This window comes from Pelophylax lessonae, assembly GCF_965119305.1.
Source record: "Pelophylax lessonae genome assembly, chromosome: 2".
In the NCBI taxonomy this organism is placed as follows: domain Eukaryota; kingdom Metazoa; phylum Chordata; class Amphibia; order Anura; family Ranidae; genus Pelophylax; species Pelophylax lessonae.
The window spans coordinates 421,681,503-421,700,300 of record NC_138769.1 but is presented as its reverse complement, the minus strand read 5'-3'; the positions used below and the strand labels follow the sequence as shown (position 1 = coordinate 421,700,300).

Below are 18,798 nucleotides of genomic sequence, written 5' to 3'. Positions count from 1 at the left end.
ATACATACAATTCGTTTGTTCTTTTTGTGGACATCATTGACTGATATGGCATTTTGGATAGGCAACCAGAAATATATATTATAATTCTTCATATCCTAGGCAAAGCAAAACATTGATATTGAATTGATTCGGAACAGTAGTGCGTTCCTTGGTGGATATTGCATCTTCGGGATTTGTCCGGATATGGTAGTTAATTCATATCAACACGGAGGTAAGGCAATTCCTTACTCCATTTACATACATCCATAAGCTTTTATATCTTTATGTAATTGTGCATATGTATTCCAGGCAAATGATATTTATCTGAAGCTTTGGATTACATCATAGCCATATTTTCTACTCACATCCTGGTGGACTTTTTATCCATCCAAGCCACTTGAGTCACTTTGGATGTCCCACCACAACACGGAGGTAAGATACTCCAAACAACAAAAGGTTTCCTATCATACATTTTTGAGGACAATTCACTTTTTGAGTCCTCTCTTTCTTTTCCCCTTTAGGGGTCACTATTATTTAAAATTCCAAGAGGTACACCCTCCTGAGGACGATTATTGTTAAGGTGATTGAAACCCTTTCCACCCTTTGAGGATCCCTCTCCTCTCAGTCCCCATACATCACTCATCCCCCTCTGGATCATTACAGCAGGTGAAGTTACCTGAAATCACAGATATAATAGGGAATTTTGCTCATTAAGTGAATTTCCCTAACATTGAACTGTTATTCGTAGGTAAAGAGGACACAAATTTTAATATCAACACCTGACTCTAGCTCCTAATCTGCGGGTTTTAAACATATCTCCCCCTCTGAACAATACGAGTGGCTTCGAGCATCTGCCGGTATGTAAACACCTACCGTGTGGTATCTTCAGCACTTTCTTCTTTCTCTCTCCCCCCCCTTTTTTTTTTTTTTTTTTTGTTTTTTGGGAATGCATGTTCTTTTTGGTATATTTACAACAAACCAATAAGTGATATTACCTTACAAAATGAAATAATATGTTGTCGCAACTGCAAAAAACTCTGATATGGATGATGTGATATACAAAGTGCATGCTATTATATTTTGTTCTGTTTTCTTGGATTTATTTGCGGCATATGATTATGCTTTCCAGAAAGACATGCAGATTCCCTGAGGAAGACTCTGGTATTACACAATTTCGAAACGCGTTGGATTCTGCCATGCATCTGCAATTATACTGTATCGTATTTTGAATGTATCATTACCTACCTGATTGATCCTTTACAATCACAATTGTTTCAATAAATTGTTTATTTTATTTCAACTTATCTTTTTCCAAGAGATCCTTACTAGTTACCTTTAAAGTCCCACCCTTCTTAGGGGGTCCTTTCTTTCCTTTTCTAGCGTATCTTCACATCCCCATTTTCAAGGGTCACCAGAGGTACCTTCGATTTGCCATTGCGGAGGATCACTACCAGTTCGTGGCGTTGCCTTTTGGTCTCGCCTCGGCTCCGCGGGTTTTCACCAAGGTGCTTGCACCGGTTCTGGCATTATTGAGGGCCCAGGGCACTTCTGTCCTGGGGTATCTGGACGACATTCTGGTTCGGTCTGCGACCAGCCAGGGTCTGGAGAAGGACCTGTCTGTCACGATGCAAACTCTGCAGGAGTTTGGTTTGACGATAAATTTTCCAAAGTCGACACTGAGTCCGTCGGTTCGTCTTCCCTACCTGGGAATGATCCTGGACTCGGTGCAGGCGAAGGTCTTCCTGCCGGAAGACAAACTCAGAACTCTTCAGGAGGAAGTCAGGTCCCTCAGGGACGTTCCGCACTCGTCTCTGCGGACGTGCATGAGATGTCTGGGATTGATGGTCTCGGCCTTCGAGGCGATTCCCTTCGCCCAGTTTCACACGCGGGGTCTCCAAGCGGAGATCCTGTCCATGTGGGACGGGCGACCTCAATCTCTGGATCTTCAAATCTCGTTGAGTCATCGCACCAGAAGAGACCTTCTGTGGTGGCTCCAGTCCCCGATGGTGTCCGGGGGCAAATCGTTTCGTCCTATCTCGTGGACGGTGATCACCACGGATGCCAGCCTGTCGGGCTGGGGTGGTGTTCTGGGCGTTCTGTCCGCCCAGGGAACTTGGTCGGAGAGGGAGTCTTCCCTTCCGATCAACATTCTGGAATTGCGTGCGATAAATCTCTGTCTTCATCGCTGGACGGACCGGCTGCAGGGCTGCCTGGTTCGGGTGCAGACGGACAATGCCACGGCGGTGGCCTACATCAACCACCAAGGGGGCACCAGGAGTGCCCGAGCGGCTCGAGAAGTGGCCGACATTCTGTCTTGGGCCGAGACTCATGTCCCGGCGATAACGGCGGTTCACATTCCGGGGGTGGAGAACTGGCAGGCGGACTATCTGAGTCGCCAGACCCTGGATCAGGGGGAATGGTCTCTCCACCCGACTGTCTTCCAGATGTTGTGCGCGAAGTGGGGTCTTCCAGATGTGGACCTGTTCGCGTCTCGTCTCAACTACAAGGTTCGTGGCAAGGACGCGCGACCCTCGGGCAGACGCGTCGGACGCGTTAGTGGCCCCGTGGCATCAGTACAGGCTGATGTACGCGTTTCCACCGATTCAGTTGCTGTCCAGGTTCCTTCGCAGGTTACACTCGGAACGCAGCACGGTGATTCTTGTGGCACCGGACTGGCCTCGCCGGTCCTGGTACGCAGACCTCGTGAATCTGGCGGTCGACGCCCCGTGGCGTCTGCCTCTTCGAGACGATCTCCTGTCTCAAGGACCGATATACCATCCTGCTTTACAGTCTCTGGCTTTGACGGCCTGGCTGTTGAGACCGAGGTCCTGAAGGAGAAGGGTCTCTCCCCAGAGGTCGTTCATACTTTGATCAACGCGAGGAAGTCTTCCTCGGGGAAGGTTTATTACCGTACTTGGAAGGCCTATTTTGCCTGGTGTGAGTCCAGGGGGTTTTCACCCCGCACGTACTCGGTTTCCCGAGTGCTGTCCTTCCTTCAAACGGGTGTCGATCAGCGTTTGGCGCTGGCTACGATTTAAGGGTCAGGTGTCTGCGCTGGCCGTTCTGTTTCAACGTCCCGTGGCTTCCAACTCCTTGGTTGGCACTTTTGTTCAGGGTGTGCGGCATCTGGTTCCTCCTAGGAGGGATCCTTTGCCCCCTTGGGACTTGAATCTCGTTCTGTCTGTGTTGCAACGTGCTCCTTTTGAACAGATCAGGGAGATCTCGTTGTCTGTTGTCCAAAAAGGTCGCCTTTTTGGTGGCGATCACTTCGGCTCGCAGAGTGTCGGAGCTGGCAGCTTTGTCCTGCAAGTCTCCGTATCTGGTTGTTCATTTGGATAAGGTGGTCTTGCGACCTAATCCTTCTTTTCTTCCGAAGCGAGTTTCGGAATTCCATCTTAATGAGGATATTGTCTTGCCTTCGCTGTGCGCGAAGCCTAAACATCCAAAGGAGGTGAGATTACACTCTCTGGATGTTGTTCGGGCGATAAGGGTTTACCTTAAATCGACTGAGTCTTTTCGAAAGACGGATTCCTTGTTTGTTCTTCCAGAGGGTCCTCGGAAGGGCATGGCGGCGTCGGCCTCTACCATCGCCAAATGGATCAGGCAGACCATTGAACAGGCCTATGCCTTGCAGGGGAAGATTCCCCCTGTGCCTGTGAAGGCGCACTCTACTAGATCTCGGAGTATGTCTTGGGCCTGTCGTCATGGGGCTTCTGTAGCCCAGGTGTGTAAGGCGGCGACTTGGTCGACCGTACACACTTTCACGAAATTCTACAAAGTAGATGTTCAGGCATCAGCGGATGCTTCCTTTGGCCGCAAGGTTCTTAGTGCGGCAATTCCCTAGGGTCCCTTGTTGGGGACCTCTGGCTGTTGGGATATGTTTTTTTTTTTTTTTTTTTATCCCATGGTTATTTGTCTTTTCCTGGGTTGTTGCTCCTGTTGAGCACTTGTTTTTTCCTGTTGCCCAGCTGGTTTCCTTCCTTTGGTAAGGTTCCTTTCTTTGATGCGGAGACTGCGTTGCCTTTTCGGCGCGGATGCGTTTCCCACCCCTCATGTTTGCACTGCTTTGGGACGTCCCCATATGTGACGAATATGAAGAGGCGGCGACTGTCGGAGGACGTAAGAGAAAACGGAATTTTTGTAAAATCTTACCTGTAAAATTCCTTTCTCTGAGTCCTCCGACAGTCGCCGCCCCCGCCCCTCTTTTGGGGTTTGGTTGTATACTCTACTGCTATTCCACTAAAACTGAGATATGGTTGCAGGAAGTAGGAGGGTATTGACTGAGGGGACCACCCCTTGAGGGTGGGATATGTTAAAAGCTTTAATGTTAACATATTCTGTTGCCTAGCTACTCCTTCGGAGCAAAGTCTAATACCCCATATGTGATGAATATGAAGAGGCGGCGACTGTCGGACTCGGAGAAAGGAATTTTACAGGTAAGATTTTACAAAAATTCAGTTTTTTTTTTTTTTTAAACTTTACATAACTAAATTATACGCTACACTTTAAATTTTTTGAAAAACCGATTAATCGAAACAATAATCGGCCAACTAATAAATTATGAAAATAATCATTAGTTGTAGCTCTAAAAAAAGTTTCATCTAGTAACGGAGTTGCGTTGAAATGTTATCCTGGTGCTTTCCTCTTCTTTTAGACCCCATTCACACTTGCGCGATGCACAGTAGTACTTTTTTGCACCAAAGTAACTCCTGTACCTTTTTCAGGAGTGTTTGTTACAGGGTGTCTTAGCGTGTTTGCTGTGTGACAAAACGTGCAATTTCTAGCCGTGTTTGTGTCATTAAGAAATGATGGCACCAGAAGTGCATTTATGGAACGTAAAGGTCTGAATACAGCCTTATTATTTTGTATGTGTTTCTTTAGCTTTTGAAGAATTAAAAGTCCTCAAAATAGACAGTAAATTTTGTTTTTTGTTTGCCTTTTTCTATAAGGTAACCTTTGGGCTGAAGTTGAACAAGTTATTTGCATCAAACCAGATTTTACCCAGTGAATGCTTGAGTGCTCTTGTGGAACTTATTGAAGACCCCAATACTAGTCCTGCTTTAACACTGAAGACTGTTAACTTGTTATCTAGTTTAGGTAAGTATCTTATGTGGAGAAAGATGCATTAGGCATACACACAGTGGGGTTTATGTACTTATTCTGAAGAGTGCAAAATCTGGTGCTGCTGGGCATGGTAGCCAATCGGCTTTGAATTTCTGCTTGTTGAACCATGCTTTGACAAAAAAACACTGGATGCTGATTGGTTTCTATGAAGCGCTGCACCTGATTTTGCACACTCCAGTGTTAGTAAATCAACCCCTGTGACTTCCATAGTTCTTTATCCAGTGTGGATTAAACAAATCTCCTGTTAACTGTTGAACTCTGACAAGACAGTACCCACAGCTTTGGGGCCATTTACCACCAGATTTAGTTTTTCTGATTGGTTTTGATGGTGGTACCCATAAAATTTTAGGTACCACCGTTCTCTTTGTGGAGTAATATTTGTCACTGACAGAATTACTGTGTGTATGTCTTTTTTTTTTTTTTTTTTTCTCCCTTTTTGTTAAATATATGAGTGTCACAGCAAAGGGTCTGAATACTTAGGACCATGTGATATTTCAGATTTTCTTTTTTAATAAATCTGCAACAATGTCAACAATTCTGTGTTTTTCTGTCAGTATGGGGTGCTATGTGTAAATTCATGAGGAAGAAGAATGAACTTAAATGATTTTAGCAAATGGCTGCAATATAACAAAGAGTGAAAAATTTAAGGGGGTCTGAATACTTTCTGTACCCACTGTGTATATATATATGTGTGTGTGTGTGTGTATATGTATATGTATGTGTGTATATGTATGTGTGTGTATGTATGTGTGTGTGTGTGTGTGTGTGTGTGTGTGTGTATATATATATATATATATATATATATATATATATATATATATATATATATATATATATATATATATATATATATATATATATAATATGCATGCATACATACATGGCTCAAAATGTAATGTCCTGAGCTACTAGCCAGGCCTTAAGGGTTACTCACCACCAGTTGCCCCACCCAACTCCTACCCTGCACACGCCCTCATAAATTATCTCTTAAAATTACACTGTTAAATGTTTTTGCATTAATGCACAAGTTACAAAAATAAATATTAACAACAACATTTTCAGTGCCCATCAAGGGTCTGGAACCCCCCCAAATCACCCTCCTAGTACCCCCCCCCCCCCCCAAATTTCACCTCCTAGAACAAATCCTACCTGTCAAATCCTCCCCCCATCAAAATTTTCCCCTAGCACAAAATAACCCCATTATTCTTACTGGCACAACCCCCCCCCCCGAATACCCCCTTTTTAACAGCCCCAAGACTTCCTGTTCTGGCACAAATCCATCCCCCACCCCATTCCAATAATCTCTTCAAGGACGATCCCCAAATACCCACTCCTGGCACAAATCCTCCCCCCCTCCCCCAGCACGAATCACTCCTCCTAGCACCCTCCCCCCCCCCCCCCAATTCCCCTGCTAGAAGAAATCTTATATTGTCACCTCTCAAATTCCCCAACCCAGCACAACCCCCCTCCCCCCCCATATCGATCCCACCTAGAAGTAATCACCTTCTCCCCACCCCTCCTAGTACAAATACTTTTTGGGGGATTGTCCTTGGGGGGGGGGGGGGGGGGGGAGGGAATAAGAGAATTTGTACTAGGAGGGGTGGGGAGAAGATGATTACTTCTAGGTGGGATCAATATGGGAGGGGGGGGGGAACTGTGCTGAGATGGGAATTTGGGAGGTGACAGGATAAGATTTGTGCCCCCAGTGCAGTTCTCCCTTTCCTCCAGCATGCAGACCTCCGCTACAGCGCGGCACAGCCCTCTGTGATTCTCCTCTTCTGAGGCTCCTTCTCTTCATATGTCAGAGCGGAGGAGGAGCCTAAGAGAAGCCTATTCCTAAAGCTTTGCACGGACAGCTGGCAGGAGAGATGCGGCTGCAGAAGGGGAAGAAGATTGCAGCTCAGGAATGACACTGGATGTCGGATCGGGACTATACAGAGTTTGTTACCCGCCCCCTTTCCACATTGCTTGCTTTGACTCGGAGGACAGGGGATAACAAACTCTGTATAGTCCGGATCTGACATCCAGTGTCATTCCTTAGCCGCAATCTTCTTCCCCTTCTGCAGCCGCATCTCTCCCTCCAGCTGTCCGTGCAAAGGTTTAGGAATTGTCTTCTCCGCTCCACCTCCACTCCGACTATTTAAGGTGAAAAGAAGTCCCGATCTGACGACCGCTATTGACAGGCCCCCTCCACCTCCCATACTACACACGCCCAGGGCAGCCGTCCGTCCCTCCCTCCCATCCACCCCTTGTACCGACTCTGGCCTTAACATGAGATGATCGGCTTACCCCCTCCATCAGTACTGCTGGCCGCATGTCAGAGCGGCGGATCATCCCGCTGTAACAGCTTGTAATTGCCGGGCGCTCGCTGACATACTCAGTCCCGCCTCCTAGCCCGGCTTCTTTGATTGACGTTGCACGTCCTGGTTGGCCAGGTGTTCTGTCTATCAAAGAAGCCAGGCTAGGAGGCGGGACTGTGTATGTCGGCGAGCGCCCGGCAATTACAATTAAAGCTGTTACAGCGGGATGATCCCGCCGCTCTGACATTATCCAATCATTCGGCCGGCTTTCCTCTCCTCTCTTCCCCTGACCGGAGCTCGCCCTACATAATTTTCCATTATGCAGGCGAGTAGAAAATTTGAGGGCTGTGTATGTATTTATGTATATGTGTGTGTGTGTGTGTGTGTATATATATATATGTATATATATATATATATACACATTACTCTCTATCTAATCTATCAATCTCAACTTTTTAATCCATAGTTTTTGAAGCGCGCTTTTGCGTTTTTTAGAAAGTGCAAGAAAAATGAAGAAAAAAAAATGCGTTCCTTTAAATTCTATGTATGTCTTCACACTGGTCCGTCGCAGTGCAACGCACCTACCCATTGAAATGTTTTGAAACTGTGGCAAAAATGAATTCAAAACGCACCTGTGTTGCATTTTTGATGCGGTTTATGAGTTGCATGACCTATGAAAATCACATGCATTTTTTCAATGGCCATTATCGGCAGTTTTTTTTTTTTTTTTTATTAAATTGACAAGGTTTTAATAACCCTATTTCCGGCTGAAAATATGAATAACGGAGTTGAAAATTTCCCTTCAGCCAAGGGGAGATGGACAAAAAGAATCAATCAGGAAATTGTTGAATCATTGGAATTCAAGTCAGTGTGAGAATAAAACTGTATACCAGTAATATCCATCCCAGCGATCTTGGGACAAGATCCATCCTCAAACAGTAAATGGGCAGAGTGATATCAGGAGCTGAAACATGTTACGTGTTCTACCCTAATAACACTGGGGTTGATTTACTAAAACTAGAGAATACGAATACAAGATTTGGGGCAACTGTGCAAAGAATCAGCTTCAAGGTTTTCACATCAAAGCCTAATTGAACAAGCTGATGTTAGAAGCTGATTGGCCACCATGCACCGCTGCACCAGATGTTGTGCCCTCCAGTTTTAGGCCCAGGTTCACACTGGTGAGGCATGCGCTCCGACTTTGAAAGCACGTGTCGCATGAACAAAATCAATGTTTCCCAATGAGAGCCATCTTAACTGATCCAACTCATGTCGCTCGACTTTTTAAAAGATTCCTGCACTACTTTGGTCCAACTTGGGTGCTATTTCAGCCCATTGAATATAATGTAAATCCGCATCCAAGTCCGATCACCATCTTAACTGATCCGACTTGTGACCTGCGAAGTGCTCAGAGGTCAAATTTCCCTGAAGAGCTCCTGCCTCCTGTTGTGGTGTGTGCAATGTTAGCAATGCAAAATGTATTGGGGGGGGGGGGGGAAACAGCATTGGGTCCCGCCCTTAATCTATACCAGACCTTTAGGTCTGCCAGGCTGCATGCTTGGATAAAGGGTCTGGTATGGATTTTGAGGGAAACCCCATGCCAAAATTAGTGGCGTCTCCCTCAAAATCCATACCAGACCCTTTATCCGAGCATGCAGCCTGGCAGGCCACATGCCCTCAACATTGGGGGGTGTTTTGGGGCAGGGAGGGAAAAGGGCCTCCCCCCCCACAACCCTGGGCTGTGGTTGTGGAGGTCTGCGGGCAGTGGGCTTATCAGAATCTGGAAGCCCCCTTTAAGAAAGGGGCCCCCCCCTATGTGAATGAGTAATGGGATACCCTTGCCCATTCACCCAAAAATAAAAATGTGTAGTGTAAGAAAAACAGGAGGCAGTTTTTGACAAGTCCTTATCAAAAATAATGACCCCTGTGGTAGCTCCAACGTCAATCACTGTGGGTCCCTCCCCCCCCCCCCCCCCCTCGATAAAAATACACTCTTCCGCCGACGAAGGCTCCCACCATTCTGGCAGCTCTGGTGTCTGACAGTTCTTGTATAACTAATGGGGCGTGGTCATGTGGTGAAGTCACCGAAAGAACCTTCCCCTTTTTTGGCATCACCACCCCAGGCATGATGGGTCACAAGGGGCGGGGTCTTTGGGAGACCTCATCACAAAGCTATGCCCCATAGTATATAAGAATTGTCGACACCAGAGCTGCCAGAACAGTGTAAGCCTTCATCCGGGGAAGAGCGTATTTTTTTATTTAAATCGGGTTGGCGCCGACGGTCATCGTGTTTGACATTGGAGCTACCAGGGGTGACATTATTATTTTCATTTATTATTTCAGGTACTTGTATAGCGCTGTCAATTTACGCAACGCTTTACATATACATTACACATTCACATCAGTCCCTGCCCTCAAGGAGCGTACAATCTAAGGTCCCTAACTCGCATTCATACATACATAGTAGGGACAATTTTATACAGGATCCAATTAACCTACCAGCATGTCTTTGGAGTGTGGGAGGAAACCAGAGTACCCGGAGGAAACCCATGCAGGCACAGGGAGAACATGCAAACTCCAGGCAGGTAGTGTCGTGGTTGGGATTCGAACCAGCGACCCTCTTGCTGCTAGGTGAAAGTGCTAACCACAACACCACTGTATTCATTTTTAATAAAGGATTTGTCAAAAAATGCCTCCTGTTTTTGGGTGAATGGGTAGGGGTACTATGCACCCCATACTCATTCACATGGGGGGTGGGGGGGTCCTAGGGCCCCTTTTGTTAAAGGAGGCTTCCAGATTTTGATTAACCCCCCTGTCCGCAGACCCCTACAGCTTAACATGGGGACAAGGTGTTTTACAAAGCACCCCCCTATGTTCAGGGCATGTGGCCTGGTATGGTTCAGAAGGAGGTCCCTTTTTTTTTTTTTTTTTTTTTATTTGGTTGTGCGGTTTCCCCTTAAAGTCCATCCAAGACCCAAGTCACACTTATCTAAAAGTTGGATAAAAATCAGATCCCGCTAGTTAGTCGCATGAAAGTTGCAGGGCAAAATCGAATCAAAGTCGCACGACTTTCGTGTCGCACCAGTGTGAACCAGCCTCAGTAAATCAACCCCAGTCTCATGCTGCTCTTAGGATTCTTAGTCATTGTCATATAATGTACATTGTTTCAGTTGGTTTGGTCATGTCTTATCTGTCTGTGTATATGGCTAGTGCACTTTTCATCTGTGTGTGCATGTATATTTTAGCCCAGCACAGTTGGCCACATCTGTTTTGATGTTTCACATTTTGTTCTCCTTTTTATGTTTGCTAGCTGTAGACACTGAAACAAGAGAGACTCTTCATACTACTTACAATCTCACCAATGTTTTGGCTGGTGTAGTTTACAGATATAGCTCCATCTTAAATGATCCAGTTTTATTACAGGTTTGTACATTTCTATTGTTTTGGCTTCTCCTGCTACCTCTATAAATCTTAGTACAGAACCCATTTACTGGTATAATCCTATTAGTATGTATGTATTTGGGAAGTGGAATTTTATCCTTAATATATAAAGGGCTATTAGGCCATGTGTGTTTATCAGTAATATCACATTTTATAATTTGATAATGCAAATATTTAGATCGTCTTAAAAAAAAAAAAAAGATGGACCTCCAAAAACGCTGAGTATTCAGTATACTAAAGGATAAGGACTGGTTTACATCAATATGTTGCTGTAACACCTGGAAGCATACTATGCATGCTGTAATGCATTGTGATGACACTCTGGAATGCACCCTAGTGCATCTCAAAAACTAGCTATAGCAGGACCTATTTTTTATTTTTTTCCAATACATTTTGAATAGGCTACCAAATGCAAAGTTTCTCAAGGAACAAAAATAATGGGGGCATAGGCTTTTGATACTGTCCTGATGGTTGGCAGAAGGCATGTCACCTCAGAGCATGCTGGGATACTGTATAAAAGCCAGGAGCACATGTGCTTGGGGTCTTTCGTTGGAGAGCAGAGTCCCAGAGGGAGGGGGCGGCTGCCTCTTCTGTAGAGGTGCCATGCGGTCGTAGGAGGTCGTCCTGAGAACCAGAGGAGCAATTGAGAGGAGCTGAATCCAGAGGTCCAGGGAAGCTGACTGAGAGTGGAGACCCTGTTGCAGTATCGTGAGTACAGGAACTCATGTCAAGGGGCCTGACCTGAGGGGCCACCCCTGCTCATAGGATAGTTGTTAGTGGATGGGTGTCAGCAGAGAGAGGATGCTAGGGAGAGTATCCTGAAGATAAGATATTGTTCATCTAGTCGTCTTGCGAAAGAGGATAAAGAAAGCAAGAGACTTAAACCCATTCATCTGAAGTGGCAGGATGAATTAACAGCCTCGCTGTTCCATACTTGCAAGTGGAGTTGTGAAGATAAAAGCCCTCGGATATTGTGAATGGTTAAATTGGAGCATTCCACTATTCCCTTCTCCTATCCCCATAACAAAAAAAAAACATACCTCTGGACTGTTTATTGGAGTGCAGAGCCAAGAGGAATGTAGAAACTGAGTGGAAAATTAGATAATTGGCGCTGCCTGTGTGGAGGGTGTCAATAAATAAATAAATATATAATAGATAAATATAAAAATGTGGCTGTGCACTGGAAATGTGTGTAAAATAGAACAACAATAAATATATATTAAGAATACACTTATAAAAAAAAAAAAAGTATACAAATATAAAACCGCATCTGACAAAGCAATAGGGAGGCTCGCTAGTGGAGGTAATCTTTAGGAATTTTTGCTTTAACTGTATTTACTGTCCAAGCACAGGCCAGGGATGTGGGGAGAATACCTCTTCATGTGCCTTGGCTCTTCCTGAAGTATTAATACTGCAAGTGCTGGATATGATTGAATAACATTGCTTTTGGGCTTGCTTAGGTAAATCTTGCTTATATTTTTAATACATTTGTCCCAATTGGGATATTTATTATTTAGAGCCTTCATCTGCTGCAAAAGTTGACCTACGATATAAGAGTTTTGCATGCAAGTGTCAACATTGAGGAACTAATATCCTTCTTGATGAACAGAATGTAAGTAACGTTAATCAATTTTAGCCACCTTTTTATGCAAAAAATATGCATCTGGCATTGGGGGTTCTTTGTTTCTTCCATCCTGTATTTTTGTTTTTAACCTATTGTATCTGCCTCCTGTGTTTTTTTTTTTTTTTTTTTTTTTTTCCTGCCCTTCTCTTGGTTTTACACATACTGTGATAAAAATGGTGCATCATAATCTTTCACAACCCTCAGAGCAAACTTTTGCCAATGTTTAAGAGTTCTGCTAAGCACTAATTGCAGCTATATTGGCCAAGAAGCCCAAAATTACTGTGGCTATTTCTCATTCTAAGCGCCCATTCAGACTGGCGCGACACGACTTGCTGGGGCAACCTGTGAAGCGACCTCGGCGCGACTTGCAGGGACTTCATATAATTGAAGTCAATGCAAGTCGCCTCCAGGTTGCCCCGAAGTAGTACAGGACCCTTTTTCTAAGGGTCGCTCCTATTAGAACGGGTCCTGTACTATTCAATGGCGAGCGACCGACCGTGACTTGTCAGGCGACCAAGTCGCCTGACAAGTCGCGCTAGTGTGAATGGACCCTTAAACGCAACTTCGTACACAGCTCTGCACTTGCTGTCAATTCTAGATAATTGTATACAATTCAGATTAAATCAAGTAGAGAAGAGACGATTGAGGGGGGATATGATATCAATGTACAAATACTGTACTGGCAACCCTAGCATATGGAAAAACCTATTCAGAGAAAGGGAATACAATAAGACACGTGGCCACTCACTAAAACTAGAGGAAAGGCGGTTTAACCTTAAAATACGCAGGGGGTTCTTTACTGTAAGAGCAGTAAGGATGTGGAATTCTCTTCCGCAAGCAGTCGTATCAGCAGGGAGCATTGATAGTTTCAAAAAACTATTAGATGGGCACCTTAAAGACCAGAACATACAGGGGTATACAATGTACGGTTAACAGCAAACACACACATCATAGGTTGAACTGGATGGACTGAGGTATTTTTTTCAACCTCACTAACTATGTAAATTCAAATAAAATACAAGGCTGCTAATCATTAAGCTGCAGGATGTGCATATTAAAAAAAACACACATAGACCATAACTCTTAAACATCCCAGAGGTATATGCTTGGGAATATAATATATAAATATACCTCACATACGCCCATTAGAAATAGGCATGTATCAAAACTCTAGATCAATCAGCAGTGAGGAATTTGTGCAGGGCTAAAGCCGCCAAGGTGACAGGTCTGCTACAGGGATCTGTGCAGAGGTCAGTATGGGCAGCTTGGGGGAAATCTACGAGGAAGACAAGCTGTCAGATGCCAGCCTAATTAGGCTGATGGAAGGTGGTACCTAGCCTCCGAAACGTGTTCCTGATTGGCTTCTTCACATTTAACAGCACCTCTGACAGCTTGTCCTACTCGTGGAGGCTTCCCACTATTGGCACCTACCCTATTCTTTTGCTATTTCTCATTCGCATGCCATAGAAGTCAGTGGGGAGGCATGCACAGACATAGCATTCTTCCCCCTCTGCCCCACCTCATCTACTGGTGATATGAAAATGTGGGAGGCAAATACAATTAACCAGGCATAATATGGCATACTAGAATTTGCTCAAAAGCAGCCCTGATAATTCCTAATAAACTGGCTGAAATTCGATTTCTAGACGGCCCTGTCTGTCGTCTCATGCATGGCATCCTTTTGACTGAAAAATAGCAGTCTGAGCGAAAATTGATGGCCAAACAGCAACTGCATCCTATCGGGTGCAGCTGCTGTTTGGGTGTTCTGACAGTCTGTCTGTCAGTCTGTCGATGAACATCATCAAAAATCTGATTATTTTAATGTGTTGGCATCCTGTTCATATTACTAGGCTGCCTTAACACTCACCAATGGGAAGCAAAAGTGCAAATTGACCCTCCAGTGATTCTTGCTGCTTTTTTAATTAATTTTTGATATTCAAAGCAAACTCCCCCATCCATTCTTGTCTCTATGCTTTGTTTTGTCTAGAAATCACTTTTAACCCCCCCCCCCCCCCCCATCATTTTTGGTTGTGGCTATCTTGAGTAAGGGCAAATGATTCATGTAGCATTTACTTCCTGGAATCCATTTGCCCTTAGCTCAAGCATGCAGGGGGGAGTGTGCTTAGCTGAGAAAACCACTCCTCCCCTCCTAAAGACTCCTGCGATGTAGGACATAATTTGCCTAAGCAAGAAACCTGGAAGTAACTGAAGAAATGTACAAAAAAGTTTAAAACAGGTAAATGATATACCTTCCTTCCTATCTATTAATGCTATCTGCACCAGGAATAAAAAATGTCGATTTGGAGAGCAGTTCCATTGCAAAACTTTTTTTGGGTTATCTTATCCTTATTAAGGGCTTAAAAATCTGAAAAATACATGATGGTTTTTAACTGACTAAAATAAAGTGAAGTTCTGCATCTAAAAAACATAAGTTTCACGCTACACTTGATTTTGTTGTTTTAATGTACCTATGTTTAAATAAGAAATCTACCAATAAATGAGTGTTTGAGAAAAAATGTATTTGTTCTTTTTATATCTTCTAGTCAGTCATCAGAAGATGAGCTAACCATGCCTTGTCTTGGTCTTTTGGCAAACCTTTGTCGGCACAATCTTTCTGTACAGTCATACATAAAATCTTTGGTAAGAGGATCTTAATTTTCAGATTTTTAGTGACTAAATTCTGCTGAATTGCAGTTTTTTTTTTATATATATATATATATATATATATATATATATATATATATATATATATATATATATATATATATATATATATATATATATATATATATATTAGAGAATATATAGAATATTCATACCAATATAGGGGTTATTTTATCATTATTAGCAAAGTTGTGAGCAATTTTTGAATGATCGATAGAGGAAGAAAAAAAGAAACTCACCTGGCTACTGCTCCACTTGTTGCTCCAGATATCTTAGCTGAATAAATGGTTTATTGGAAAATGTGGAAACGCCATCTTCCAGAGTGTTTAACATAAAGCACATTTGTAAACATTTAGGTTACAATGTCCACATGCATTAAGGCATTCAACATACACCAACCGGCATAGAATAATGAGTCTGTCCGCAACAAAATCGAGTGGGCTCAGTTCTGGTGTATCCATCTAGATTGGAGATTGTCAAATAATCTTAGAGCCATTTACATATCTTGGGTGTAGTTTAGCTAGTTCAGGATAATTATTTTTGCCCCAGATTGGACTGTATATAGTGTAAACTATTTTTTTTTGGAATCATATGGCCTTGTCCCATATTTTTTTCATGAAGGAATGCATGGGGTAGAGCTTATTAGATTTTCTAAAAGCTAAAGATTCTTATCCTGAGGGGATATACAACTCATGGCAAAAAGTATGGAATCACCACTCTTTGAAATTGTTCAAAATTGTTCAGGGGGGAGGGGAGTGGTGAGGGAGGATGCTGACACCTAAACATTTTTACCTTAACCACTTCCCGTCTGCGTTATAGCCGAAAGACGGCTACAGCACGGACCTTAATTGCCGGGAGGGCATCCATGTACATCCTTCCGTGCATGAGCGGCTTGCACTGTGATCAGGGAGTCCATGAGACTCGGCCGATCACAGATCTGAGTAAGGAGCCAATCCTGTCTCCTTACCATGTGATCAGCTGTCAGCCAATGACAGCTGATCACTTGATGTAAAACGCACTAGGAGATCAGCCTTTTTTTTTCTCCTCGTGCTGTCAGCGTGAGGAGAAAAAAAAAAAAGCAGATCGCCGGCTGCTGTTAGAGGGACATCGGTCCCGAAGAGGAGAATATAATCAATGCCCCAGTGCCCACCAGCGGCACCTACCAGTGCAGCTCAGTGCCATCTATCTGTGCTGAATCGGTGTCACCTACCAGTGCCTCATTGCCCATTAGTGCCACCCATCAGTGCCCACCAGTAGTGTCTTATCAGGGCCCATGAGTGCTGCCTCATCAGCACACATCAATGAAGGAGAAAAATTACCTGTTTGCAAAATTTTACAAAACAAATTATAATTATAAAACTGTTTGTTTTGTTTTTTGTTTTGTTTTTTCAAAATGTTCAGCCAAAAAAAAAAAAACCCAGTAGTGACCCCAAAAGAAAGCTCTAGTTGTTTGAAAAAAAAAAAAAATGATAAAAATTTAATTTGGGTACTGTGTTGCATGACTGTGCAATTGTCGTTGAAAATGCGACAGCGCTGAAAGCTGAGAATTGGCCTGGGTAAAAAGGGAGTTTAAGTACCCAGTAGGCAAGTGGTTAATGCAAAAAATGCATTAGGGAAAAAATATTTAGGCTTTACAACCACATTCAGCATATTGGAAAGGGCCTTAGACAAAACTTTTATGTCACATTGTAGAAGTGAGATGGATCTATATGAACCCTGATTTTTAGATGGATCTATATGAACCCTGATTTTTAGATTGTCTTTTCCTGGCTTTAACAGGAGAATTATGGTAGCTTTAGTTAGAGGGAGGTAAATGGCTTTTGTCCAGGGAGCTATTGAATACTTGCAATAAATAAGGCAAGTTACAGTCTGTATACCTCCATCGGGAGGTTGCTAACTATAGTTTGTTTAACTTGAGTTGGACATTTAGTAACTGCCAGTTGGAGTCACAGAGCTCTGACATCTTGATACTGTGCAAGTCCTCATGAAGGGAGTCAAGCGTGTAGCGCTGTTCAGGTTGGTATAAGTCAGCGAAAAAGCACCTAAGGCTGGCCATACACTATACAATTTTCTTATTCAATTTCCTTTAGATTTACCTTAAACTATGTAGTGCAAGGGCCTGCCTGACTGCATACAAATTGAAAGTGTTTAGGTTTGACCCTATATTACATGGTTTTGGTAAATCGAAAGGAAAGTTGAACAAGAAAATTGTATAGTGTATGGCCAGCCTTAGTCTGCCATGATTAAATCAGGTAAGTTGACCTGTTTACCCCCAGAGGTGCGTAAGTCACCTATGATGGCGGAGAATTGATGAGCTTGAGCAATCTTGGCTAAAAGGCAACTATTTCTTTCACCCTCGTCGTAGTATGCCAGTTTGGTAAAGAATCTCTTCCAGTCTGTCAAAGTGGCAATGAGCTTTTTTACAGTATTGAGCGGATAGCCAAGCTTCTCAGGCAGAATTGGAAGCATTTACAATAAAATCAGTTTCCCACTGTTCCACCTGTGTCTCAATTGCTCTGGTAGTCTCTTTATTCAAAGTGATTTCTGAATTGAACACCCTGCGAAGAAATGCTTTAAAGGCATCCCAAAACATTTCAATATCAGGATAGTTTACATGAAGGTGCCAAATTGCCAATGTTTTGCCTTCAGTACTTTTAGGGGGCTTAAGTGCAATGAAAATCCACTGAGCTGCCAAGGGGCCCTAATTAGAGTAGTGTAAGGTCTTGGTATGACTTGAATAACTAAAGATGAATGGTCTGAGATGCTTGGAGGGGTATATTGTATGTCATTTATAAGATTGCCGTGGTGGAGGTACCCACACACACATTGCGGGACAATGACCATGGTCATGGAGAAACAAGAGAATTGTCAATCTCCAAAGTTTTTAGTCCTCCAAAGATCTATCCATCACTAAAAATGGCGGCGGAATGTAAATTACTGCTAGTATACATGTAACATAATACAGCTTGCAGTTCTCTCTCTCTCTCGTTCTCTCTCTCTCTCGTTCTCTCTCTCTCGTTCTCTCTCTCTCTCGTTCTCTCTCTCTCTCGTTCTCTCTCTCTCTCGTTTTCTCTCTCTCGTTCTCTCTCTCTCTCGTTCTCTCTCTCGTTCTCTCTCGTTCTCTCTCGTTCTCTCTCGTTCTCTCTCGTTCTCTCGTTCTCTCTCTCTCTCGTTCTCTCTCTCTCGTTCTCTCTCTCTCTCTCGTTCTCTCTCTCGTTCTCTCTCTCTCGTTCTCTCTCTCTCTCGTTCTCTCTCTCTCTCTCGTTCTCTCTCTCTCTCTCGTTCTCTCTCTCTCTCTCGTTCTCACTCTCTCTCTCTCGTTCTCACTCTCTCTCTCTCGTTCTCACTCTCTCTCTCTCGTTCTCACTCTCTCTCTCTCGTTCTCTCTCTCTCTCTCTCTCGTTCTCTCTCTCGTTCTCTCGTTCTCTCTCTCTCTCGTTCTCTCGTTCTCTCTCTCTCTCTCGTTCTCTCGTTCTCTCTCTCTCTCGTTCTCTCGTTCTCTCTCTCTCTCGTTCTCTCTCTCTCGTTCTCTCTCTCTCTCTCTCGTTTTCTCTCTCTCTCTCTCGTTTTCTCTCTCTCTCTCTCCTCTCTCTCTCGTTTTCTCTCTCTCTCTCTCTCTCGTTTTCTCTCTCTCTCTCTCTCTCGTTTTCTCTCTCTCTCTCTCTC

General features: G+C 43.7%; 1 protein-coding gene across 1 annotated transcript in view; it reads left to right on the top strand.

The window, feature by feature from the left end:
* Positions 1-18,798, top strand: part of CIP2A (cellular inhibitor of PP2A) — a 172,627-nt gene that overhangs the window by 20,984 nt on the left and 132,845 nt on the right. The window contains exons 2-5 of the mRNA XM_082247297.1: positions 4,929-5,076; positions 10,714-10,826; positions 12,362-12,456; positions 15,012-15,108. Of these exons, the coding sequence (XP_082103423.1) occupies positions 4,929-5,076; positions 10,714-10,826; positions 12,362-12,456; positions 15,012-15,108 (453 nt within the window). The remainder of the gene's footprint in view (positions 1-4,928; positions 5,077-10,713; positions 10,827-12,361; positions 12,457-15,011; positions 15,109-18,798) is intronic.